At 52.5% G+C, this 25,193-nt stretch overlaps 1 protein-coding gene across 3 annotated transcripts in view; it reads right to left on the reverse strand.

Moving 5' to 3' along the window:
- GALNT14 (polypeptide N-acetylgalactosaminyltransferase 14) overlaps positions 1 to 25,193 on the reverse strand; it is a 204,663-nt gene that overhangs the window by 28,183 nt on the left and 151,287 nt on the right. For all 3 annotated transcript variants that reach the window (XM_032497301.1, XM_032497302.1, XM_032497298.1), the window contains exons 4-11: positions 23,423 to 23,490; positions 21,261 to 21,326; positions 20,999 to 21,120; positions 14,206 to 14,293; positions 13,374 to 13,458; positions 11,393 to 11,496; positions 3,055 to 3,181; positions 1,373 to 1,465 (exon numbers count right to left, since the gene is read on the reverse strand). In XM_032497301.1, the coding sequence (XP_032353192.1) occupies positions 1,373 to 1,465; positions 3,055 to 3,181; positions 11,393 to 11,496; positions 13,374 to 13,458; positions 14,206 to 14,293; positions 20,999 to 21,120; positions 21,261 to 21,326; positions 23,423 to 23,490 (753 nt within the window). The remainder of the gene's footprint in view (positions 1 to 1,372; positions 1,466 to 3,054; positions 3,182 to 11,392; positions 11,497 to 13,373; positions 13,459 to 14,205; positions 14,294 to 20,998; positions 21,121 to 21,260; positions 21,327 to 23,422; positions 23,491 to 25,193) is intronic.

Raw genomic sequence — 25,193 nt, forward strand, 5'->3', positions numbered from 1 at the left:
CAGCAGGCAGGAGGAGATGAATCTAGGCAGTAGGAACTCGATAAATGTTGATTTATGAGTGAATGTAGGAGTGAAGGGTGCATCTGGAGAACAGGTAGAGGGCTGCCCTGATACCACAGGGGGCACACCTTGTGTGATGAAAGAGACAGAACGATGGTGCAGATACAGTGAAGTTTATAGGTTGGTGTGTCCTGGGAAGTTGATGCTATTTCATCTATAAAGCAGAGGTGTCATCTGTTGTGAGTGAAAGGACGGGGGCAGACGCAGCAGCTGGGGAGAGCAGAGACGATACAAATGGAGGACTGAGAAGAAACGCTGGCCAGGCCAGGTGGTGGGACCAAGACATCCACTGAGGGCCTCTCTGAGACTGATGATGGCCACAGAGTGTTAGCAGCACTGGCTAATTCCCAGAACTGTTCAGCAGCATGTGCCGAGGGGAGAAAAGTTCAAAGTCGGGCTCATCCAGGGTTGAGAGAATTTCACTTGGGAGTGTTGACAGATGCTCAACAGGGCAAAAGACCTGAGGACATCTTTTAAACACTCTTTTTAAACAAGAGTGGAACCCAAGCTGGAGAAGGAAGGAAGTGAAGAAAGGAGGGGTGGACGGACACGGCCAATGGACCGGAAGTTAAATGAGGACTCAGAATAAATGCCTGAGGAGGCTCTGATCAGGAGAACCAGAGGGACAGCATGGGTTTACGGTTTTAGGAATATAGATCATTTTGGTGGGGTCTAGTTTCATCTTCTCTAGCAGTGATGGGCTCCACCTATGATGTGGAGTCTGCAAAAATCCCATCTGCTCAACAGCCTCAGAATGACTGAGGGATATTAGATGACAAAAAGCCACTGGTTGCCTCTCCCCAAAAGGGGAAGGATAATATCAGTGAAGCTGCCATTTTTCTCGACTCAAATCAGCTCTGGGTTGGGGAACACAACATCGTATTGTTTTGGAACCAGACAGGTGTGGTCCGAGACTCCTCCTACAGGGGTGTGAGCCAGGGTAACTACCTTAAACTGTAAAAAGCCTCAGTCTCCTCATCTGTAAAACAGGAGTGATTATGCCCATTTCTCAGTTTGAGGAGGACTAATGAGACATCTTATGTAATGGTATCTGGCATTTAATTCCCTTCCCTGTCCTATTCTATCCCTACAAAGCTGGAGCACTGCTCTAGGGGAGACCTGCCTGCTACTGCTCCTCCCAGACAGGAGCAAGAAGGGACATGAAGGGAGAACAGCCTCAGCCCGGGCCCTGGAGGGACCACAGGCTTGGAGACCAGCTGAGCATATAGGCCTGTAGGGACCACTCGCCTCGGGCCTGTGAGCCATGGCTCCTCTTGACTCTCTGCACAAACCAACTAGAAGGGAGACTTACTTTCCAAAGGGTCTCTCCAGGGCGAATGGCCGGGATGCATAATAGTACTGCTTGTATTCATCCATCCACACTTCGGCTGTCCGCTTGGTGTTCCTGGGGAGATGGGAGGTGTCGGGGAGGGGCCATCTGAGAGGGAGCTGGGACACATCCAGGTAAAATACACACACTTGGCAAGCTAGCAGTGTCACCCAGGTGGGGGCTACCACAGTCCAGTAGTTCTAGTCTCCCCAGAGTGCTGAGCCTAGCCACGTCCACCAAGTCCAAAGGGGCCTGTACCCCAAGACACAGGATTTCAGTAGTCATGATGTATTCTTTCCCAAAAGGTACAGACTAGAGAAATTACACCAGAAACTGGACTTCTATGGCACTCAACAAAGAAATTAAAAAAAAAAAAAAAACCCACAGGGAGGAAAAAGCCAGGAGAACCTGGGGCATCCCTTTGGTGGGAGTACAAGCAGAGAATGTTGACAGTCTCTGGCCTCCCATAGGCTGTGGCTCCAGCTCCAGGTGTCTCCCCTTGAGCTGAGGGCCCAGCTCTCCAAGGGGAAGGTCACACTGGGTCTTCCCACAGGCCGTGCAATTAGTTTGGTGCAGGTGTAGAGAATTAGGTAACCACGCCATCTTGGTCAGATGTTTTGCCAGCTCCTCCCACTGGCCTAACCATCCCCAATCTGACATGCCCCACATCTCCCTCACCTCCCAATGACCCACTGGTGGTGTGTAGGATGCCCCCTGGCCAGGGCCCAGTCTCAAATACAAGGAATGTTCTGGAGCCCAAGGCTCTGCCCCCTCACATCTAGACTGGCCCCATTTCACATCATAGCCCCACCACTTGCCTACACCAGGTGTCCTCAGCTCACCTTTCCCTTTAAAAAGCCCAGAGCCTTGGTGGCCCTCCCTTTGTTCCCCGTTCTGCCGGCTGGGTTCTCGTGGCCCTGCCCTGCCCACCACGGTGTTATCCCTCCCACAGCTCCCCCCCCACCAACACCTGTCCATCCAGGGAGGAAAGCGACAGCCCAGGAGAAAAGCCCCAGAGAGGTGTTTGGCTCCTCCCTCAAACGGGCCAAATAAGAGAAAAAAAGGCCAAGGGGGAAATCAACGGGAGAAATCACGCCAAAGAAAAGGGAGGGAGGGGGCACGGGCACCGCTGAGTCACTGAGTCCTGTTCCCCGGCAAGGAGCCCAGGGCCGCAGGCCCTCCCCAAGCCTGGCCCCTCCTGTGCACCGGCACGTGGGCTGGATCCACTTGTCCCCAGTCCCTATTCCCGAATCTTCCCAAGGGCCTTTCCCCTGCCAACCCGGCCTGAAGGTGGGAGCAGCAGACCTTCTGGAATTCAGCGGCAAAAACCAGCCGCCCTTCCCCCACCCTGAATAACCCAAAACCCTCGGAGCACTGAGCCCTGCAAGACAGCGTGACTTGAAGCCCCAAAGGCCACACATGGGGTCTTGTCACGCCTGGAGGAAGCCACCCAGGGAGAACAGCCGCGGAGCCTCCAGCCTAAAGCCGGAGAGACAGGCCAGGCCTCCGCAGCTGAGGCAGAGGCCCAGCGGGCGTGACACACCACCCCCGTCCCCCCAGAACACTCAGGCAGCCTACCAGAGGCCCCGGGACAACCACAACCCGTCACCACAAAAGCCCTCGGCCACGGCCGCCCCCACGGAGCCCCTGCGACGCCCCCTTACTTTATGTACGTGTTGGCGTTTCCATCCGGGAAAACATACGGGTGCTTCTTCCGGAAGACGTGGCCCACTCGGCTGCAGGGCACGATCTCTAGGCTGCCCCCGCACATCCACACTCTGAAGGAGATTTCTGCAAGACAGCCACGCACCCCGCCATCACTGCTCTGCCTCCCGGACACAGGAAACACAGGATGGCAGCTTCCCGACACCCGGCGCCAGGTCGAGGGGAGCGGGGAGGGCCTGCTGTACCCGGCCTCGGGCGCCAGGCTTCCGCGCCGCCTCCGCGGCCAAAGGGCGTGCTCCGCAGGCGGGGCACACTCGGTTTCCCAGCCTGCAACGCGGCTGGTAATAACTCACACCTGGGAGGGCGGTTTGCGTTCACACGGCAGTGGTCGCCGCGGATGACCACGTATCTAAACGCCTTACGTCCCCGCCCTCGTGAAGGGCCGTGCTTACGCCTCGGCAACACTCAGGGGCCAGCATGGTCAAGTGCGATGCTTTAGCCTAGAACAGAGAAGCCTGGGGGCAGTGACAGACCTGCTTATGAACACGTGGAAGGCTTCAGTGTGGAACATGGATTGGACTCGCTCGTATGACCTCAGAGGATTAGAACCAGGACCAGGGACGAAGAATTTCCATTAGACTAGGGAGAATTTTCTGACGGTCAAGGTCCAGATAGAAGAGGCTGTCATAGAGTCTGTGTTTCCCACCCAGACAGGCTAGAGAGTCACCTGGTCAGGATGCGACACAGAGGACCAGTTCCCAGGAGGCACCTGCACAAGGTGTCCAGGACAGTTCCTCCCAATGCTGCGACTGCAATTCTGCCTCCCGCAACGGCACCTGAATGCCAGCCTGGAGAAGGAAGTCTAGGCCGTAGCCCAGAGCTGCGAGCAACGTAGAAAGTGCTGGAAGCCTCAAAGCTGTTGCTGGGGGTGCTTCCCTGGGTGAGGATTCTCCACACAAACTCATTTTTTCCTGGTTGGCTGCTGCCGCGGGGTGGTGGTAGCCGAGGTGGCTGGGGAGGCTGGCCTGTGCATTTCTCCCTTGGGGATGCTTACTGCAGGCTAGGAGCAGCGGTTCTGCTCCCGGAGGAAGCAGTGGAATACCAAGGTGATGGGGGACGATCTTATCATTGCCATTGTTTAGAACTGCTGAACAAGTGTTCCCTGGATTTATTGCTTGTAACTTCTCTGCACCTGCATCCTTACTGACTGCACCCAGGGCAGGCTGATTCCCACACCCACTGGATATGCCACTGGTGGGAAAAGCTTCTGCAGTGAAGCTCAAGTATGAGGACAGGCTGGCTCAGGAAAAACCAATGCCTGTAGGTGACTGCCCTGGAAGTGGGCCGGGGGCCCTAGAAGTGAGCTGGGGAGTCCACAAGCAGGGAATGAGGAAGCGGGGATTCCAGCGCCATCCCACCCCATACGTGCCCTGCACCCCCAGCACCTTGGGCCCCACCTCCCTGGGTTTCTGCCCCAGGGTCCTCTCTCTCATCCTCTGTCCCTCCCACTTCCTGCTCTCTGTCTTCCTTCATCCCAACTCCCCCAGCAAGTGCTTGGACACAAATTCTTCATCCTGATCCTCACCTGCTCTCCCACTCACCTGTCCTCAGCCCCTTTTTTGTCCCCTTCTGCCGCCTGCCCCGTGTCCCTGCAAAAGCCCCTGAGCTGCAGGCAGGGCTTCCTTGACACCTATACTCCGCCTGCCTGCCCGGTGCTCTCCCAAACCGGCTACAGCTCATTCCCAGTGAGCGTGGATTTCCCTCAGAGTGGGGGCAACATGTCCACTAGGATGAATAAAGGACATCTCAAGATTGCTACCAAATGCTGGCAAGAACATGGAGTTGGCGGGGAGACACGGGAAGACCTTTGGCTTTGGGGTCAGTGGCCCCAAGTCTGCAGTAACCCACTAGCCACATCCCTGTGGAAACCTGCTTGACATCACTGAGGCTGGGTTTTGTCACCTGTCAAATGAAGAGCATAAAATTACTCCGCAGGATGGCTGCTGACATCAAATGAAACAATTTTCAAGAACAATTGTGAAAACTCTTAAGTGTGATTGAAAGAGCAGTGACAACTGTGAAACACTCATCTGAAGCCAGTCTGTTTAAGATGTGGATGCCGATGGCATCGCCCACCTGTGCCCACTTCCAACTTCCTAGACCATTTACAGCTTCCTGCTTCTGCCACAGGGGGCGCTTGAAATTTGTGGACACAACACTGGAGATTTTGACCCTCTATAAAGGTCTGTGACACGTGGCGACCTGGCGTTTGGTTGGGGCATCACTGGAATCGTGGGTCCCAGCCTGGTGTTTGCGGGAGACAGTGAGTGAGTTCAGCTGGCTGCCAGTGTCCCACCTCTCCCTCTCGCAGGGGTGCACTGAGGGGCTGATGGGGTTGCTGCAGGGAATTATGATTGGATGCGTGTCAACTGAGTCTCCAGGTCTAATGCCTACTGTGCTCCAGTCAACTCCTTTCTGGGATCTCAAAACAGCGTCTGCTCCCATTCCCAAAAAGGAAAACCCTCTCATTCCTCAAAACTAGAGATGGAGGCCTTGCTTACTGGATATAACCTATGAATTTTGTGCCAGCTTTCCTCCAAAAATATGCATATGCTGCAGCCACGGTCTCTTCCTTTCACGTATTCAAATGAGACATATGTCCCTCCTCATTTGCAGAGCAAATCCCTCCAACTTGTGCCTCAATTCACCCCTCAACAACACCCCTGAAACCTGTTTCTCTCCCTGTGCTTCCTTGGCCCAGAATTTTGCTTCTCTCTGAATCTGTTGGCCCCCTCTCCCCTCTGCCACAGTCATGCACAGGCCCCACTGTGGAAAAGTACGGTCCCCTGACTCTGGTCCTTCTCCATCTTCTCATGGGCTCCTGGCATTCTTCACCCCAAGACTCCGTCTCTGAGTGTCTTACTGACACTGCTTCCTCATCTCACCCTGACATTCACTTGATGCTAGGGGCTCACCCCCATCCCGCCAGCCCCAGCTCTCCTCTGGTCTCCAGCACCGACTTCTGTGGCTGCCTTGTGTTCTGTCAAGGTGCACTGGATGCCCTGAGATGCAATACATCTTCTACCCCCATCAGCAACCTCTCATACCGTGTTACAGCCTGCCTACTCTCTTCCGCCTTGAAAACTGTCCTTCCCCCTCGATTTCCTGTGTCTGTGCTTTGCAACTTTAGAGTATCTTAGTTCTGCAAACATGAGCTGTGGGAGGAATGACCCCTTCATATACTCCTGGGCTGGGCTTTGTCTGGTCCTCCCTGGGGCGGTAACTTAGCCATCCTCACAACCCTACCCGTGGTTGTTGGTGTTATTTTATGATGCAGAAGGAGTTCTGATAGGACAACTGACAGCAGGTAGCTGGAAACTGAAGCACATCCCCCCAACTCTAGAACTCAAGCCCTTGCCCTGATTCCACCTCCCTCAGTGCTGAACACCCACCATCAGCCAATATGGCTGTGGATACAAAGATGCTGACTTCAAGGCACCACAGGATAACAAGAGAGAAAGATCTATAACCAGCTGTCACATTTCTATCTCCTCCACTCCTTCAGCCAGTCCTGACAACTGTCTGTCCCAGCTCGCCTTCAGGCCAGCTGACGTTGCCCACAGGAGCCTGCAGCCTGAGATGCAGTGAGAGCTTCTCAGCTCTGGAATTTAGATTGTCCTAACCAAGGTGATCTGAGACGTGTGCCTCACTGTGCTGTGGCCAGGGTCAAGGCAGTCTGGGTGATGAAGTTGGGGAGTTCAGATCAGCGGCATGACTGCAGTGTGGAATACTTAAAACCTAGGACAGAGAGTTGCCCTACTCACATCTACACCACTGACTTCAGGATAAAGACATGTACCTTCCCAGGACTGCCCAGTGATTTGTAGATACATGCTGAAGGTTTTGTGATCCAGAGGCCCCAGAACCTGGAGCCTTGTACGTCAGAATGGCTGTAGACCAAGGGGGAAGGCAGTGGGCACTGCCAGCCCCTCCTGCACTGCACTTCCAGGTACAGCCCAGACCCTCCACCCTCCAAGTCCACAGCTCCTGCAGTCATCACTTTCTTATGTGAAGGAGCAAAAAGACGATGCAGGGAGTTTGTAGGGGGTTCCCACTGACTCAGCACCCGCGTAATGCCCCTGGTGATGAATGTCACGCAGACCCAAATCCACTTTGAATTCCAGGCAGAGAGATGTGTAATTATTCCATCCTCATTGGGGGCACTGTTACATCCTGATTTTCTTTCAACTTCAGATTAATAATTGAGAGCAAACTGCCCTCCCCACCCTCTGTTCTCAGCTCCTTCCTTCTGTCTTCTTAGCAACCCATCAGCAGTTTTACCAGCACTCATAAGCCCCTGGTCCTTCGCCACAACCAACATCTACTTGACAAACCATAGACAAGAATTCAGGGGAGAGGGGACAACTTCCTTCCCAGGCACCGAATCACAGCTATTCACACGCCACTCGTCAGCCGTCTGGTCAAGGTTCGGGCTTCCTTTAGAGCCTGGTTTCTAGACAAAGGCAAGTGGAGCACTAGGCACAGACTCCACTGAAGGCAGTGGGCCCCGTTCTCAGTGGAGCCTCATGTCCCGGGTACAGACATCCATTGTCTACACAGCATTATCCACTCTACCTCTGGCCACAATGCAAAACATTGAGAACAAAGGGACTGGAGGGGACAGTGATGGGCAGAAAGAGACAGACATCCAGCTATTGTTACTCCTAAGTCCACACATACAAATGTGGTGACACGGTTTTTCCTTTAATAACCTTTACATTCTCAGGGCCTCCTGGGCCAGAAAGCTCTATTATTTTTTAATGAGTACGTGGACTCAAGAAGAGACAATCTTACTGACCCACAAAGGACAGCCTTGAACCTGTGAGCAAAACTATGTTTCACACCATCTGAGACAATCAAGGTGGCACCCAGGCCCCTAAGTTGAACATGCAGTGACCACCAGCCTACCGTGGTGGCCACGGGCCGTCTGACTGAGTGTCGTGGCAGTGCTCTGGACCACTCCATAGGCCCTGTGGGAAGCATGGCCTCACGAGATCGCACCTGGGCCTGGGCTTAGCAAGCAGCCCCATTCAGGGGGAGAAGATGACTTTTCATCAGACTCGGAGCTCTTCTCAGGGGAGGCCATTTCTCTCATCTTGAGCCACTGAACCTGGAAAGGCTGAGGCTGAAAGAGAAAGTAGGAGGGACCCACTGCTCCCGAGGGCCCAACACTGCGCTCCTCTAACAAACCTGCTGGCACGCAGCCTGAAGGGGAAGTAGGGCCTCTGCACGGGGCCTCATTAATCTTCACAGAGGCCTACGAGTGTAACTGTTTCTACTGCTGCTGGAATAAATCACCACACCAGCCTAGTGTTGGGCCCTCACCAGAGGGTCTCCCAAGGCCAAAAATCAAGATGTCAACAAGAGAGGGTTCCTTTCTGGGGGCTCAGAAGCTTTCCGGTTCATTCAGGTTGTTTGTAGAACCCAGTTCCTTGCCCTCCTGTCCCTCTTCCTCGCTGTCTGTAGGCCAGGAGCCTCTGCCACTTCCACGCTGCCCCCTCCATCCTCAAACCAGGTTTAGTGGGTGGAGGGTGGTAAGCACAGAAAGAAAAGCAGACAAATACATGGGAAGGCCCATCGTTGGAGTGGAGAGGAGAGCGGGGAGCTGAGGGGGCTGGCAGAGCGCAGGCAGGTCCTAGTCCTGGGGGAGGTGAGGGCGATCCAGAGCTGTGCCCTATGGCCATCCAGCACTTGGTGGAGGTCAGAGGCTAGGTCTCCGCAGATGGCTGGATGCATCTGGGCAGTGTAGGAGGGGCTGGCAGTGCCTCTGGACTGAAGGCTGGGGAAGTGGGCAAGGCCAACGAGGCACCCAGCTGAGGAATGGGGACTCATCCCTAGGACAGGAAGGAGCCACCGGAAGCTGCCAGGCCCAGGAGGGTGGGAGAGACCTGTATTTCCAAGAGAGCACTTTGGCAGGAGTGTGGGGGATGGCTTTGAGGGGAGCAGACTCGAGATGGAGAACCATTTCGGGGATGTAGAGAGGGATGGAAGTGAGTGCATGCTGAGGGGAGAGGATCTTCAAGACTTGGTGACTTGGGGGCCAGGGGTCCTCTTGCTGCACACTGGAGTTGGGATCTCTTTATTCTAAAGTGAAGTCCCTCCACCCCTCAGCACCCTCTGTCCTGTGCAGCTGAAGCATCACTCTCCAAAGCCCTGATCCTCACCTGCAGAACTGACACTGTCCACATGATATACCCACCACTGAAAACGCTAAACAACAACAACAAAAATCCAGAATTGGCTTTCAAAGTGCTGGAAGCTGGCTGTAGCATAATGGAACGTTGGAACTGGAGGAAACAGTGTTCCCTGTGAGAGCTGTCTGCAGTGCTTTTTTTTGTGATTAAAAAAAATTTGTGGATTGTCACACACCCCCAGGAGCCCCTCCCAACCTCCCTGTTCCAATCAGCACTTGTTAATGCCAAACGACCGGGAAGCCAACTAGAGGAGATGGCCCCTGGATGTGAGATGTGTGTCAACATGGCTATAGAGAGAAGGTACCGGTGGACTGGACCAGAATGTGACATCATGAATAACAGTGTGGTGCCTGAATCCCCCTGGGCTGCTGCGGGGAAGAAGCACATGCACTCTGCGTGGCTCAAGAGGGGAGAACGAGGCCTGAAGGATGGAAGCTGGGCTGGGACTTAGAAGAATTTTCTAACCACTCGACATGAAAATTCTCAACGGCAGAATGTGCCGAACTGTGGAGCAGCAAACCCATCATCGTAAGCAGTGTTAGTTCAAGCAGAGAGTGGACGGCGCCTGTCTCTCCAAAGGGCTGCAGAAAAGGCTTCAACAGATGGGAGGAAAGGTGAGAGTAGATCACGAAGGAAGATGCCCAGAAACAGAGAAATCTCGTCCCCATTGAGGAAGCCAAGGGCATACCTAGCTCCAAGTTCTCCTGGGCCGGTACAGGCAGATTCCACCTCAGACACACCAAAGACCCCCATCACATCCCCAGACTGAGTCTCAGGGTTTTGTTCGTGGGTGTTGGGGTTTTCTGCTCTGATTCCCGAGCTTCCAAGCCGGCCCCTGAATGGCAGGAGATGGACTTTTCTGATGGATTTCCCTACACTGCCCAGTTTGGGAGAACAGATGCTGTGGATCAGGCCAATAGTCATAAATTTCCAGGAAATAACTCTTAGCGACTGAGGAAGAAAGCCATAAAGCATCCTGGAGGCAGGGACAGACAAAAACAATGGCAGAGGACAACGTATGGGATTACCACTAAATGCCGGGCAAGCCTCATGGATCATTCTCCTGGCCTGCCGGCTGCTCGGGGGGCCAGGCCAAATGCGTTCCCTGGTGCCCAGAGATGGGAAGGGGTGCTGACACTCCGGACTCTTCCTCTTCTGTGGTTTATTCAACAGATACTGAAGTCTCCCTTGCAGCAGGCACCATACTGAGCACTGGAGACAGCCGGGAACAAAACAGACTAAATCCCTGCCCTTGTGCAGCTTATATGTGAGTCATCTCTTAGGTCTCCCCTGCTGGAGGGAGGGAGAGGTAACTAACATTGTGTCCATATGGTGCTGGAGTTTTACAGACATCTGAATGGATTTCCACAGCAACCCCAAGCAGCATCCCCGAGTGATACTTTTAACACACGAGGAAGCTGGAGGGTAGGTCAGTGTCACTGGTTAGATCGAGCAGGTCTCTGACTGTACTTTCTCCCATAGCTGCAAATGGCAGCCCAACACCACTGCGACCACACTGGGCCACCTGCTGGCACTGTTCTGGAACCTGTAATCCAGCCTCCCACCCCCACCGCTTTCTCTGCACTAAAAGATTAGGGTGAGACGCCCCTAGGGTTTCTGCAGCATTCACCCAGACCTTCCTCATCAACCCAGTGCGGGGCGATGTGGCTAGAGTCACCAACATGTGATCCAGATGTTAATGGTGTTGCTGTCCATCCTCCTCCTCATCTTCTTTATCCCCAGTCTCCTCCCAACTCCAAATTCCCAAGTTTAGTACTCCTAACTGAAGCCTGCCTCTGGCCCTTGGACTTGGCGCCCCTCATTGGTCTTCCTGACTTTTGCATCTCAACTTTCCCCTGATGGTCCCCCTGGGCGTGCTTCCCGGTCCTCAGCATCCACGTTGTCCCGTGAAGAAATCCCCTCTTTACCTCTGCCCTCCTGGCAACCACTCCTCTGGCCCCATGTGGCCTTCCCCCAAAGGACTGACTTGCTCCTCATCTCCCTGACCCTCATCCCAGGCACATGTGGTCCAAGGACACAGAGACCCCTACCCCAGCCCCAGCTTGCAGAGACAGCAACTCACCAAAGTTCTCTCCGCCCCAGATGTCCATGTCCGTGTCATATTTCCCCAGGTAGTCAAACCAGAATTTGTCCATCACAAAGAGCCCTCCAGCTATGATTGGAGTCCTATGCATTTGGAAGGCAAAGAGGGGTATCAGTCATGGGAGGGGGACCATGGTCACGTTCTTCTGCCCTGGTGGTCCAGACCTCAAGGCCATATTCTTCCTATTTCTGCTCTTCTTCATAAAGATCAATACATTGTCCACTTACCTCAAATAGGAACTCACTCCAGGGCTTTCCCCTTTGATTATAAATCTCCTCACCTTGAAGACGGGCTGATTCGCTCATCAGCACATCTCCCCTGGAGGGCTGGGATTTGCTCAGAACCCCGGCTGTTCTGAGGGCCTTGGGAGCCCCCCCGGCCTCTCTCATAGGCCATGCCCAGTGGGGCTCTCCTGGGAGCCTCACTATTGGCAGCGGGGACAGTGGGCCACTGACCAGGCAGAGAAGAGGGGCTGAGGCAGCACCTGTGAACAGCACATCCATTTCTTGAGACTTGCCTTTCTCTTTTTTGCCCCTCTTTCCCCCTCTGCTAGATATTGAGTTATGCCCCCAGAAAAATATGTTGAGGTCCTAACCCCAGGAACTCAGAACGTGACCTTATTTGGAGAGGTCTTTACAGAGGTGATCAAGTTAAAATGAGGTCATTAGGGTGGGTCCTAAACCAATAGGACTGGTGTCACAGGGGACACAGGCACAGAGATAGACATGCACAGAGAGAAGATGACGGAAAGCGACACAGAGAAGACGGCCATCTGCCAGCCAAGGCGAGCAGCCTGGCACAGCCCTCGGAAGGGACAACCCTGCCGACACCTCGATCTTGGGCCTTCAGCCTCCAGAACATGAGACCGGATGTCTCTGTGGTATAAGCCACGCAGTCTGTCCTACTTTGTGGCAGCAGCCCTAGTAAAGGAACACAGCCTCATCTTCACTTTCTTTTCCTGGGGTCTCATCTCAACTTGCCCTCCCCTTGACGCCGAGAAAGAGTCAGAGAAGCCACTTGGAAAGGAAAGGTTGGGGGAGTCCAGCCAAATGACCCGATAAGCACAGGGACATGTATCTGGAAGAATCAGTGGCTGGGGTTGGGGCGTGAGCCTTCGGGGACCTGGCCTGTTGTTCAGTGGGTCCAGGGCGTTAAAAGAGTTTTCTGCAATGTCAAACTGTTAGTTGAAGGGGAGCAGGTCAGAAGCTCAGCCTCCTGATGCCACGACACCCTACTGTCCCCTGAGAATTGGCCCAGTTCTGGGAAACACTTGCCCTCTGATGAGCAGAGATATTCCCAGAAGAGAACCTGCCCTGAGGACCCCGCTCTGGGGACAGAGAAGCCCTCAGATAGTCCCGAACTCCGGGTGGCCAACTTGCCACATGTGCTGCAGGTCACAGTGGGGACTGAGTGCGAGAATGTAGATCAGGACAAAGCCACCTACAGCACCGCCGGAGCAGCCCAGTGCTTGATGCCCCTGCCACGTTCTCACACAGGACCCAGCAGTCATGTTTGTTAGGATGTAGCAGTGGCTATGCCTTGACACTGGCCTCCACTTACAGCAGTGCTCGACTCGACCTTCCTGGGCTGAATCCTGACATTCAAGACCTGGGGGTTAAGGGACCACCTTTTCCCTTGTCAGAGGCTCAAACAGGACCACCTGGGACCCTCCAACACCTAGCAGGAAGCATAAGTACGTCACAGCACGTGCGTGGGTGGACAAGGCTGGGCATCTCCTCAGCACACGTCTCCGCCAGGCCTCACTCCCTTCAGCAGAAGTCTCCACAAGGACAGAAACCTCCTAAAATAAGGGCAAAAGTGGTGCTGGCCTGAAAAAGGGTCCTCTTGGTTTCTGCCCAATATTCTGAGCATCTAATGTGGACTGCTTCCCTATACCATGTGACAGTGGGAAGGGCCAGGTGGTAATGAATCTGCCCACCCTACCCTTGCCTTGACTTACCTAATGGGCTCAGTGGGGTCCAGGCGCCGCGCCTTCTGCTCTGGTGTGAGCTGCTCCCATTGGAAGTGGAGGCTCCAGTCAAACCCTAAAACACAGCATCCACTCTGCTGATTCATTGATATATCTATAGAACTTGCTCATTCTGGCCCTTCACCAGAAGTTCATGAATATACCTAGTTTCCCAGGTGGTCCCAGAGATAACAGGTCTCACCCGGGCTGATCAGTAACAGAGCTGCCTAATTTCCCTTTCACAGCTTCCTTCTCTTTCTCTACCTCCTACTGCCTCCCTGAGCCCTCTCTGCTGGGGCGGGGCAGTTAGGGAATGAGGGCAGAGGATGAAGAGTCGGGGTTGATAGAACCCACGGGTGGGGCCCAAGGGGGACACGATGGACAGTTATGGAGTGTGGCCCTAGGACAGCAGTCTCAGGAGGGGTGTAAGCAGGAGGTGTGTGAGTGGCATCACTTCTAATCAATCTTGGGGAAGCAGCATTCGGTCCTGGGAAGAGCTGTGGGGGCCACATAGAAGAGGGTGGTGCCCTCTGATGGGGCGCCGGAACAATTCAGGCCCCACACGGCCAGGGGGTCCTTGCCTCCCTCACACCCTCCCACCCTGAAGGGAGCCCTGTGATGGAGCCAGAGCTCTGTGTGCTCATCTGGCCCTTCCAATCACAGTGCCCGTGGTAAGGGCCACACTGGAGCTACTGACATCACAGGTTGCAGGGCTGGATGTCCCAGACAAACCACTAAGAGGCTTTGCTCACTTTCCCCCTTGGCAGCAACAAGTAGCAGAAAAAGAAAGTCCTTCCTGGGCAGGCGCCTTAGCCCCACTCACCCCCTCTGAGCTCTGTGGCTGACTCGATGTAGTTGAAAGTGTCCAGGTGGATGATATCGATCACAGGGCACACCACCCGCGTGTAGTCCTGGAAAACAAAAGGCTCACACACTCAGTTGGTGGTGCCAAGGAACCAGACAGGGAACCAGGGGACTTGGTAGGGCCTCACCCTGGGAGGGCCGGAGATCAGTTTCAGGACCCTGACCAAGCATTTTCCTCTCTGGACCTCAATGTTCTCATCTGTAAAATGGGGCAGTGGACACTGTTACCTTTCTAGTTATGATGCCCCCAATGCAAGAGCCTTTCCCTAACTCTCGGGAGCCTTCTCACAGCCATCTAAGCATGGCGGAGACGCAGGGAGGCTGGTTGGAGCATGGTTCACACCAAACAGAGGGACGTCAGGAAGAAGGAAGCTCTAGGAGTCCTTCCCTAGCATGGGGCTCTCAGGAGGCAGAAGACATGGTTAGTGGGAAGGTGGCCTCCAGCCTGCAGCTCCAAGAAGCAAAGTCACAGCCCCGCAGTGGGAACTCTTGGAATTTCCCAAGACTTTCCTTCTCGGCTTACAGTTCATGGGCAAGTTGATGAATAGCATCTCCAGAGACCCCCAACTTCCATTTTCTCCTGCAGTACTAAGATCTGTCCCTCCAGCCTTGACTTCATGCCTCACTTCTAGACTCAGATGGGTCCAGGATGCCGCCAGCTACCTCCATGTGGATTTCACACAGCCTTTCAGTGGTGCCTTCACCACTGTCTCCCTGCACATGCTCCTTTCCCTTGGTTCCCTATTTCTATCAACAGAACCATCACACATCTCTCTTCTTTCCCAGCAGTAACTTAAGAAGCTTCACCTCTGCCCATCAACTTGATCAATCCTGCCGACTATAACTCTAAAACTGCCCTTCTGTACAGATTCTGCCCCTCCCTCACGCCCCTCCCCTGGAGTATACCACCATGGACTCCTAGCCCCTCCCCACCTCATCTCACCCTTTCCCCTCTCATTCTACAGGTGGCTGACATCAAATCTTACTTCTGTAGCTCTACAGCTAAAAACTTGAATTGCCTTAAAGAGAAGGTTCAAACTCCTCAAGCCTGGCATCTGAGACCATCAAAAACAGGCCTGGATCTAACTTTCCAGCCTCACAACTTGCTGTTTCCTCCAGGCTACCCTATCTGTAACCATCAAAGTCATCCAGGAGATGGTTGCAAAATCTGCAAGACAAATTCTTAGGCACCATCAAGGCATGGCATCTATTTTTAAAAAGTTCCTTAATTCTGAGTGAACACTCCTGTCCTGTCCCAGCTGCAGGAGGGGAGACTGGGCCCCCGAGGGCAGTATAAATGAGCTGTGACCGACCATGAAGACCTGGTAGCTGAATGGGAGTCCAGCAGCTGGGGAGAGTCAGCAGGTCTGGGCCAAGCAGGCAGGACCACTTTTCCACTCCTCTGCACCCAGCACCCTCGCTCAGCACGGGCGGGAACTTCTGTTTCTCCTTGAAACCATTTAATTTCCTGGTTCAATCTCTTCCCCCAATGAGGCTGTCTTCTTCTTTTAAGCTCAGATTCACCAAGTGCCTGCCTTTACGTTCACAGACTTAATGTGGCCCTCAGCCTCCACATGCGACTCATCCTGACAGTGACAAGGTGCTTCTGAAGCTAACTGGCTCCCGTGGAAGGAAATGCTCACTTTCAATGCATTGCTCTCCCTCCAGGGTGGGCACAGATGCTTCCTGCACAGTCAGCGCGGCACCTGCCCAGCCACCACATGCTCTGGGGCCACTGTCATCGTGGGTCTGTGAGTGTATTACACACTGAGTGCACACATAGCCACCCGCCATCCACACCAATACCAACACAGAGATGCACCCAAAGACATCCTCCTAACTTGAATTCTGAAATGTTCTAAAAGTTCAGAGGCTGACCTTCCTCTGTGGGCCTGCCAAAATCCCCTTCTTGCATTTGTCTGCTGAGTTTTGGGGCCTCTGTAGCTTCACTGAGTCCTGTACAGTCAAGGATTAACCTTGCCCACAGATATGTCTGACCCTTGCCCAGCTCCTGGGAGGTAACTTCTAAGTCCTTGGCATGTTCTGCCTATAAAAGTGTCTTTGCTTACCTGGGACCCTGAGGCTATACCAGACAGTATATGCCAACAATGAGATTTATGGTAAGGGCCCTGGGCCATGTGGTACCAATGCAACTTGACCTCTGGCCATCAACTTGATCAAAAAGCATGGAGACCATGGCGGTTATCTGCCATGTCTATGTGACTGATCTCCAATAAAAACCCTGGACACCAAGGCTGGGCTGGGCTTCCCTGTTTGGCAACACTCTGTGAGTGTCGCCACACGTCCTGGCTGGAAGAAGCGCGTGCTGCCTGCACGCACGCCTGCCAGCACTGGAAGGGGACAACTGGACAATCATGCCTGGAACTTTCCCCCTGGCATCCTTTCCCACTGCTGATTTTAATCCAGATCTTTTCATTGTAATAAACAGTAGCCACGTGTGAGCATCTTTGCTAAGTTCTGGTCCTTCTAGTGAATTATTGAAACTGAGGGTGGTCTTGGGGACCCCTAACCTGCAATCCTTTTCTTTTTTTTTTAGTCTTTCCTCAATATTTGGAAACCAAAATACAAGATAAAATGCTGGTTGGTTACTTGGGCAACAGGTTTCCTAAGAAGGCACCCATGGGCTCTGCCTCCTGAGCTGCGGCAGGCTCTGGGGGTACCTTCCTGTAAGTTCTCAGGGTGTCTGCCCTTCTGTTATTTACATCACAACTCGGTTGTGGCATCTGCTTGGCTCAGAGACATGGAGGCCAGAGAGGCAGTGTAGGATGTTTGGGACTAAGTGGAGTCAAGAAGGGGCTGCAGGAGACTTTCAATATGACCCATCAAAGCCAGGATACGAACCTCTCTAAGTGACCCTGGAGGTCAGATCTGCTCCACTTTCACAGCCCTCAACCCCAGGCCAGAGCCTGCTGGGCAGCAGGTGGTCATTTGGCTACAAGAGGGCAGCTACCGACTCTTCTGAGGACACTATCAATGGCTGCAGTAAAGAGGTAGATCGATTACAGCTGAGCAAGAAGGCCTCTCCTCCTATAGGCTCAGGGATGAATGGACTCTCCAGAGAGATACCCAGACCCACTGCAGGTCCCCGCCTCTGTGCCCCAGTGGCTGTGTCTTCAAGGCTAGATCCACAGGTAGGCTCCAGTGGGCAACTGGTGGAATCCCTGGTAGATCCAGAACACTTCGTCCCCTTCCCCTACACAAATCCAAGCCCATGCCTCAGCACCGCTAGTGAGAGCCAATGGCAGGACATCAGTCACCCGTCCAGTCATACCTCTCTCCTCTCTCCGCGGAAACCACGTTGTGAATGGACAATAAAAAGCTTCTAGAGACAATCATTCACTCACTTCATCAACCAGCATTCCTGAGGACCTACTATGGTTTAGGGATTGTGGTTGATACAAAGATGAGGAAGACCTTGCTCTCTAGGAGAATAGAGGATGACAGTGTGGCATCTCTGATTGCCTGGAGGGAGGGGTGGGGCACAAGAGAGGGGCCAGAGACCAGGTTTCCATTCTGGTTCTGCCATCTAGAATGCATGCAACCTCAAGAAAACTCTGTTTCTTCATATATGAAGCAAAGACAAATTATTATTTGCAAAACAATCCCACCTTCCTAACAGGGCTTTTGTTAGGACCAAGAGAGGAAAACATGTGAAAGGGCTTTGAAGTATATGTAAGCCATTATTTTTATCAATTTACCAAATTCTACAGGGATTGAAATTTCTTAAAATCTTTTTTCCTACTAAAGGAATATGTAGATAAGGAGAGGGGAGAAAGGAGCCTCTGTTTAAAAAGCCCCCAACAACTCGGTGCTTGTTTCAAGTCGCATCATGAAATCGAAGGGAAGGGAGGGAAATCGAGGAGATTTTCCACATGGAGAACACCAGCTAAGGACAGCTTCTGGCAGCTCCAGCCCAGTTTCCTTCTTATCTCTTTCTATTTTTGAAAATCCTAAACTCCAATCACAGCTGAAAATTTCCACTTCCACTCACAAGATCAAATCACATTTTACTCTGAAACGAGACACATACAAAAACACGTGGAAACAGGCTGACACGTGCCCATGCTCCCTGTCCTGAAGGCGATGTCTCAGCAGGACCTTTTCGTTATCCAGAGTCGGGGTCTGATGAATCCCTCTGCAGGGGCAGAGCAGGAACATAGTCCTGGGTTTGTCTGATCAATCCTCTGCTATGAAAGCTTTAGGTCAGACAGTGGTGGGGACCAGGAGCTTGGCTTGGGGGTGCTGAGCTCAATCTTGGGGCCACAAGGCTCCTACAGGAGGATCACTATGCACTGAAGCTGACCAAGGATGCACAAGAAGGCATTTTTCAAGGAGGGCTTCTGAGATGGACTCAGAGCCATGAGGATGGAAGGGAACTCCAGGTTCATTAAGGCTGCTGCAGGAAAGCATCTTGAAGGGACAAGTCAGCCTGGAGGTCCACATAGGTCAAACACTGAATTTCCATATGACCCAGCAGTTCCGCTCCTCAGTATAAACCCTGAAGAACTGAAAGCAGGTACTCAGAGGAAAACTTGTACACAAATGATTGCAGCAAAAATATTCACAAAAACTGTAAAAAGGCAGACCCAAATGTCCATCTGAGGATGAGCGGATGAACAAAAGGTGGTATACACAGTGATGTTGTGATATAATAAGAAATACATACTTGGCTTTTGTTCCTTCTAAAACCCTTGGAATTCCCTGAGTGATGGGGTGACAGGAGCATCTGTTCTTAATCATGATGAGCCTCTTTCACGATGTCTGAGTTTATACTAATGAGCTGACTCTTAGAGGATGGGAGCTGGTTACCGGAGGAACAAAACATGTGATTAAAGGGTTGGAAATTTCAGCCCTGCCCCAACCCTGCCCATTTCCTTCCCTACTCGCCTGCCACCCCCAGGGAGAGGGGAGGTACTGAAGACTAAGTTCAACCACCAACAGCCAATGATCTAATCAATCTTGCCTACATAAAGAAGGCTCCATAAAACCCCTAAACAGCAAGGTTTGAAGAGCTTCCAGGTTGGGGAGCCCAGGAGGGTGTGAATGCCCTTTCATGTGGTCCATCCCAAATCTCCCCTAGAAACTCTGCCCAAAATAGATGCTTGATAAAGGTCTGCTACTTAGAGTCAGGAAGCGAGCCTTTTTACCTCCTATTCCAACCCCTCTCTCCACCCCATTGTGTCTGGCTTCTTATTAATATCATTTCCAAACACTAAGCACCTTACTCTATGACCACAAGGAGGTGACTGGTGCCCTCCTTGGGTTTGTAATCTTTCAGGGGAGTCAGAGAACTAAACCCAGAAGAGGAAATTGTGGGGCCAAGTGGGCAATTCTTGCCGGGAGTGATCCCAGCTGGCCATGCAGCCAGGAAAGGCTTCCTGGAGGAGGGGAAATGTGAGTGAGGCCCTGAAAATCAAGGGGGTTGTGGAGAGGAGGGAAAAGACATCCAGGGACAGGAAGGGCTTGGTGGGAGATGAAGCAGTAGGAATGTTGGGGCACAATCGGGGGAAGGAGCAGCCCAGCTTTGTTGGGTTGTTGACTGGGGGGGCCTGCTGTTTGTAGGTGGAGAACAGAGGGAGGGGAGGACTTAGAAGGGCCTCCAGTGCCAGGAGAAGCCACTCAATGGAATGGTCTGCTCATAATCTCCATTCCCCAATCCAGACCTCTTCACCTGGTTATGTTGTACCCTTATGCTGAGCCCTCCCCATCTCAGGAAAAATGGTCAAGAGATGAGTTTGGATATCTAGGCTCACGTGTGAGAACTTTGTACACCCACCAAGGTTCTCTCATTGGCATGAACAAAGTCGGTAAGGATTTCTTAGCACTCTGAGCTGTTTACACATCTCAATTTTTTCATCCTCTGAACACCATCATTTTGCAGGTAGGAGTCAAGGAGCCCCCTTGAAGAGCGAGAAGGAAATAACCACAGTACAGGGAAGATGCTGTTAAGGCAACATGGAAGGTTCTGGTGCTGGCGGTACCAACTAGGGAATATCAGCCCAAGACATAAAACTCTCCTTGAGGTGATGTCCTCATCTGTGAAATGGGTATGTTAAAAATATCTGGCCTCCCACTTCACAGAGCAGCTGCAGGAGGCAGTAACTCGAGGGGGGAAATAAACAGCATAAATGCTAATCACAGACACTAGCATCTAAACACACAGTGCCTATAGTCCTTTTGGGGACTATAAAATGATGATGGGAAATTAAAATTTTTTTTTTCACTCTCAAGAGGAAGAACTGAGACATGGAGAGAGAAAGCAGACAGAATTCTCAAGTAATTTAACGGCAGACAGAGGCAAGGAATTCAGGTCTCTTAGCATCCAGTCCCTCTGCCTTGGCCTTTGGTTGAGGGTGACATGTGGGTGGAAGTTCAGGAATTGAGTGACGAGGCCTGGTTAATTCTGCTGCTTCATTTTCACAAATGGCACTCATCAGTGCTCCCTTTCTGGGAACTTCTAATGCCTGGGAGAAATCATTCTGGGCAGTTCTCTTGCCCAGGAAGCTGCATGTGTCATGGACCCGCTGTGGGTGATAGAGTGATGCAGAGAACAGGTCCTGGACTTTGTTCCACCACTGTCTGCTGGGTGACCTGGGCTGGCTGCTATCCTTCAGTTGCTTCACCTATAAAAAGGGGTCAGCAATCTGTCCCACCCACCTCCCAAGGGATGGAAGGCCTATGTGAAGGACTGAGCTGGGGGAAGTCAGGGGCATGGACTCCGCCTCACTCACCTCTTTGACCCTGTGCAGCAGGGGCTGGAGCCAGTCCCTGTTCACCTCACAGTGGCTGTCGAGGAAAGTCAGGGTGGTGCCCTGGGCTATATCAGCACCCCGGATCCGGGACCGGACCAGACCTGCAAGAGGGACAAATGGTTAACTGGGTGCCACTGTTGCTCAATTGTCCAACCACATTGAACACACACACTCAAAGGCACACATGTACCACTGATCCCCACACCCCCACCCCCAGGCCCGCCCAGCAGCACACACCTACCTTGCCGCTCATTATTCCGTAAGCATTTCACCTTGGGTAGCTTGATGAGCTGTTTGCAGTCCTCGGCTGCAAAGACAAAAGGTGACGTGGATTGAGAGCCCAGGGATGGAGGTGAACGTGCACAGTAGGTGAGGCAGCCCGGGCTCCCGTCCCCACCCCCAACTACCGGGCCCCATCCTGACTCAGGGTGTTGGGGGCTTTGGAAGGGGCTGACTGGCCACGGCTATCAGTATACAACGTGGCTCAGTCTGTGCAAAGCGGCCTTGGGGGGGCCTCTTGGGAGCAGGTCAGTCACACAGTGGCACCTGCGTAATTGCTGGAACACTTCCGGATTGCATGGTCACCTGGGGACGTTGCTCCTTTTCTATAGATCATTCAAAGCATGAGACAGGAGCCCTATTCACTTTAGTGGGGTCTGGTAAAAAGCTGCTGGGAGGCCAGAGAGTAGGTGAGATAACTTTTGGAGTTTCCTTTCAGATCATGGACACTTAGTATAGGAGACTCTATTTGTTAAGGAATCCAGGCCATGTACTCCATCACAAAGAGCTGGCTCACCTCTCCACCATGCGGGGAGCTATGCCAGGATGGGCAAGAGGCAGGTCTTGGGGACCCACCCTGGCTTGCCTGCCTGCCCCATCACTCCTCTAGTTCACCAATTCTTGGCGCTGAACTCTGGACCTTCAGTTTTGGTTTTGCTTCAGTGGTTTACCAACCTTTGCCTCTCTGCTTGGCTCTGGACTCTACAGAGTGACCACAAAGATGCACAGGGGCTTCTGAGCCAAGGACTGTTCAAAGCATTTCAAATGCATTAACCCAGTTGCAGCCTTATGTAAACTGTACATATTACTGTTCTCTCCATTTTACAGGCAAGGCAACTGAGTCACTTTCAGGTTGCCAAGGCACACAGCCAGGAAGAGGGTAAGGGACAGGCCTGGGATTTGAAGCCAGGCAATTGGCACCAGGGGCCACGCTCTGACCACTCAGCTACTCCGCTTCTAAGTGAATCCAGCAGCATTCCCTTCTCCAGCTTCAATGGCAGGCTACCTCCTGGCAGGAAAACTGTCTCCCCACCTCCAACCCTTCCTCACTAGGGAAGGGAGATCAGATCACAGAGTTTCAGAACTCAAGCCCAATCTTATTACCCTGGATCTGGTGCACAACCCACTTCGGCATTATTTCCAAAGTTCGGATGCTGTGTCAGGAATGTGGGTTTCCAGCCTTCCTACAACAGACCCCAACATGGCAGTGGCTTCTACGCCCAGCTTCCAGCACCAGGGCTGGTGGGGATAGACTCCACGCTTCTGCGACTTGGAGCTGTCCCTAGTGGCCACCACCCGCTTCCCCCGTTTCATCACAGGGAAGAGGCAGTCCTGCCTGGATGTGTTGACTGCCTGGAACAGCACCCGGGCTGGGACGATGGCTCTCAGAAGAGGAGTCAGCACTACCAGTGCTTGAAGTGTAAGACTTCTACAACAATCATACTGTCAAACTGAACACACAGGTGTCTAAAAACACCCGTGTGCTTTTCTCAGGGCAAGTGGACTTGGAGTATGAATTTGGGTGGGACCCAGGTTCTTGGACAGGACGACTAGGAGATAGTAACGACCAGTGGTTGGAAGGTTGGAAGGCAGCTGCTCACTGTCACGGCCAGATGATGGGATGTCCCCAAAACAGAGTCCTCCCAGCCCAGCCCTGCTGTGGGAATCAAAGGGGGAAGATGGGTGCCCTTAGCTCAGGCTGGCGGATTATCAGAACATATGAGCCAGGAATCTCCAGATGTGACACTGCTTCAGGGCTCGAGGTCCCAGTGTCCATCCTTTGAAAGTGTGGGGCCTCTTTTCATTTCCAGGAATGCAGGTTGGGGACAGTGCCACATAAGCACGTGCATGCATACATTCGTAAACACACCAACCACATCAGCAATCAACTAAACTGAACTGGGTAGATCCTCAAAGACTCATAGCAGAGAACACAAGACACTGTTTTTCGGATGGAAGGTCTATGTACTTCTTGAGCCCCGCGCGGACACTCAAAGTCTTCTATACCCACTACAAACCTAGGCTTTCCTCCATCCCCAGAGAACCAGCAGGCTCACCTCTGCCACTTATACAGGGGCTGGAAACACATTTGTGTCCACAGTACCAGGGAGTGATGGTACTTACGGTCATTGCTGAAGTCATCCACTAATATGATTTCCTGGATCAGATTCATAGGGGTGCGGTTTAATATGCTGTGAGTTGGAAAGAGGAAAGAGCATTATGACTTCTAATGGCAAATCTATGTATTAGCCTAAGCTTTAAATAGACACCACTGTATTTGAAGAATAAAACTCAGCCACACAACTCACCTGAGAGCCACCAGAACATAACCCTGCTTTGTCTTAATGAATGCCACCACCACCCCCAGCACCCAGACAGAGATTGGGAAATCATCCTCAAAGACCCTCCCTCTCCTGGAAATCCTGTATCACATCAGTGACCAAGATGTGCTGGTCCTCCTGGAAAATGAGTGAGAATTAATTGCTTCCTCCTCTGGGGTTCCCTCTGCCGTTTGTATCTGAAGCTTTCTGACTATGAGGGCTGGTTTTTCTGGCCCCCTTTAATGGTCATCTCCCTGGGGGCAGAGGCCTTGTCAAGTTACTGTCTGTATTGCCAGAGTCCAGCTGTGCCTTGGCCCATAACCATTCCCTCCAGGGATGTTCAGTGCACACCTCCTATGTGCTAGGTTCTGGGTATATGATGAGAGTAAGGGGAGATGTGAGCTCTGACTCCAGAAGCTTGTGGTCTAGGGGCTACTTACTACAAGCTGTGTAACCTTGGGCAGGTTACTTCACTGCTCTGTGCAATGAAGTACTCCCATCTGTAAAATGGGGATAGTAATAGTAGTACCTGCTTCACAGGGCCATTGGGAGAACTAAAGGAGACTGCTTCTAAAGCAGTTAGCACAATTTCTGCTGATAAAAGCGGTAAAAAGTGGTAGCAACGATTACTGTTTTGTGTGCACCCATAGTGGTTTTTGAATTGACTTCATTTACCCTCCTGTGCTGTGGATCTGTACCCAAGGAACAAGGTGAAGCTTCTATGTTCACTCAGGGTCTCAGGCCTGAGTAAGATAGCTGGATCCTGCTTATCCTGAACACCCCAATCCACATGGTTCCTCAGAAACATTCCTGGACGACACCACCCCTAGTGGGACACCCAGAGCCCTGTGTGTGCTGGGGAGGGGGTTCGGATGGGTGCTGGTGGAGGTGGGTGTGCATCCTCCTCTTGGGAGGACCATTCTGAGCCCCGTTTCAGGTGAGCTGCCCTTTCTAAGTAGGATGCAGAGACTTTCCGGGAGGAGTTCTTTGCCTGGAGCTGCCTTTATTTATGAAGCCTTAATTCTCACCATGGCAACTAGTGCGAGGTGGAGAGAGGAACCCAGATCCCAGCTCTGAGCCCGCTGCTGGGAGGTGGGGACACGGAGGGCAGGAGGTGGTAGGAGGGAACCCTCACCACAATCATCCAAAAGAAAACACGCCAAACCCAACAACCAGCCCTCTCATCAGAGAGGGAGGGGGAGAGGGAGGCGGAAAGAGAGGGGAAAACTTGCTCGAAGAATACCCTCTAATGAGGTTTGATTACGGCTGGAGCTTCTGCATGCCATTCCCCCAAATCCCGGCTGGCTCTTTGAAATTCAAGAGTTCTTTTCTGTGAACATCAAAAGGTAAATCGTGTGCAGCTCTGTGCTGGTTGAACGGAGAGATGATTAGCAAATAAAAAATGTCCAAGTTTTAAAAAAGAAAAAAAAAGGAGCGAAATTGTCAGCAGTAAGTGCTCATTAGACCATTTCCTGGTAACACCTGGCTGGTTTTTGCTCCTCTAAACAGAGCAATTGGCGCTGATGGCGGGGGTGCTTCCAAAAAGTGGCTCAGAGCTGGGAGGGCCTGGGATG

Source organism: Camelus ferus, chromosome 15 (assembly GCF_009834535.1).
Source record: "Camelus ferus isolate YT-003-E chromosome 15, BCGSAC_Cfer_1.0, whole genome shotgun sequence".
Classification (NCBI taxonomy): Eukaryota; Metazoa; Chordata; class Mammalia; order Artiodactyla; family Camelidae; genus Camelus; species Camelus ferus.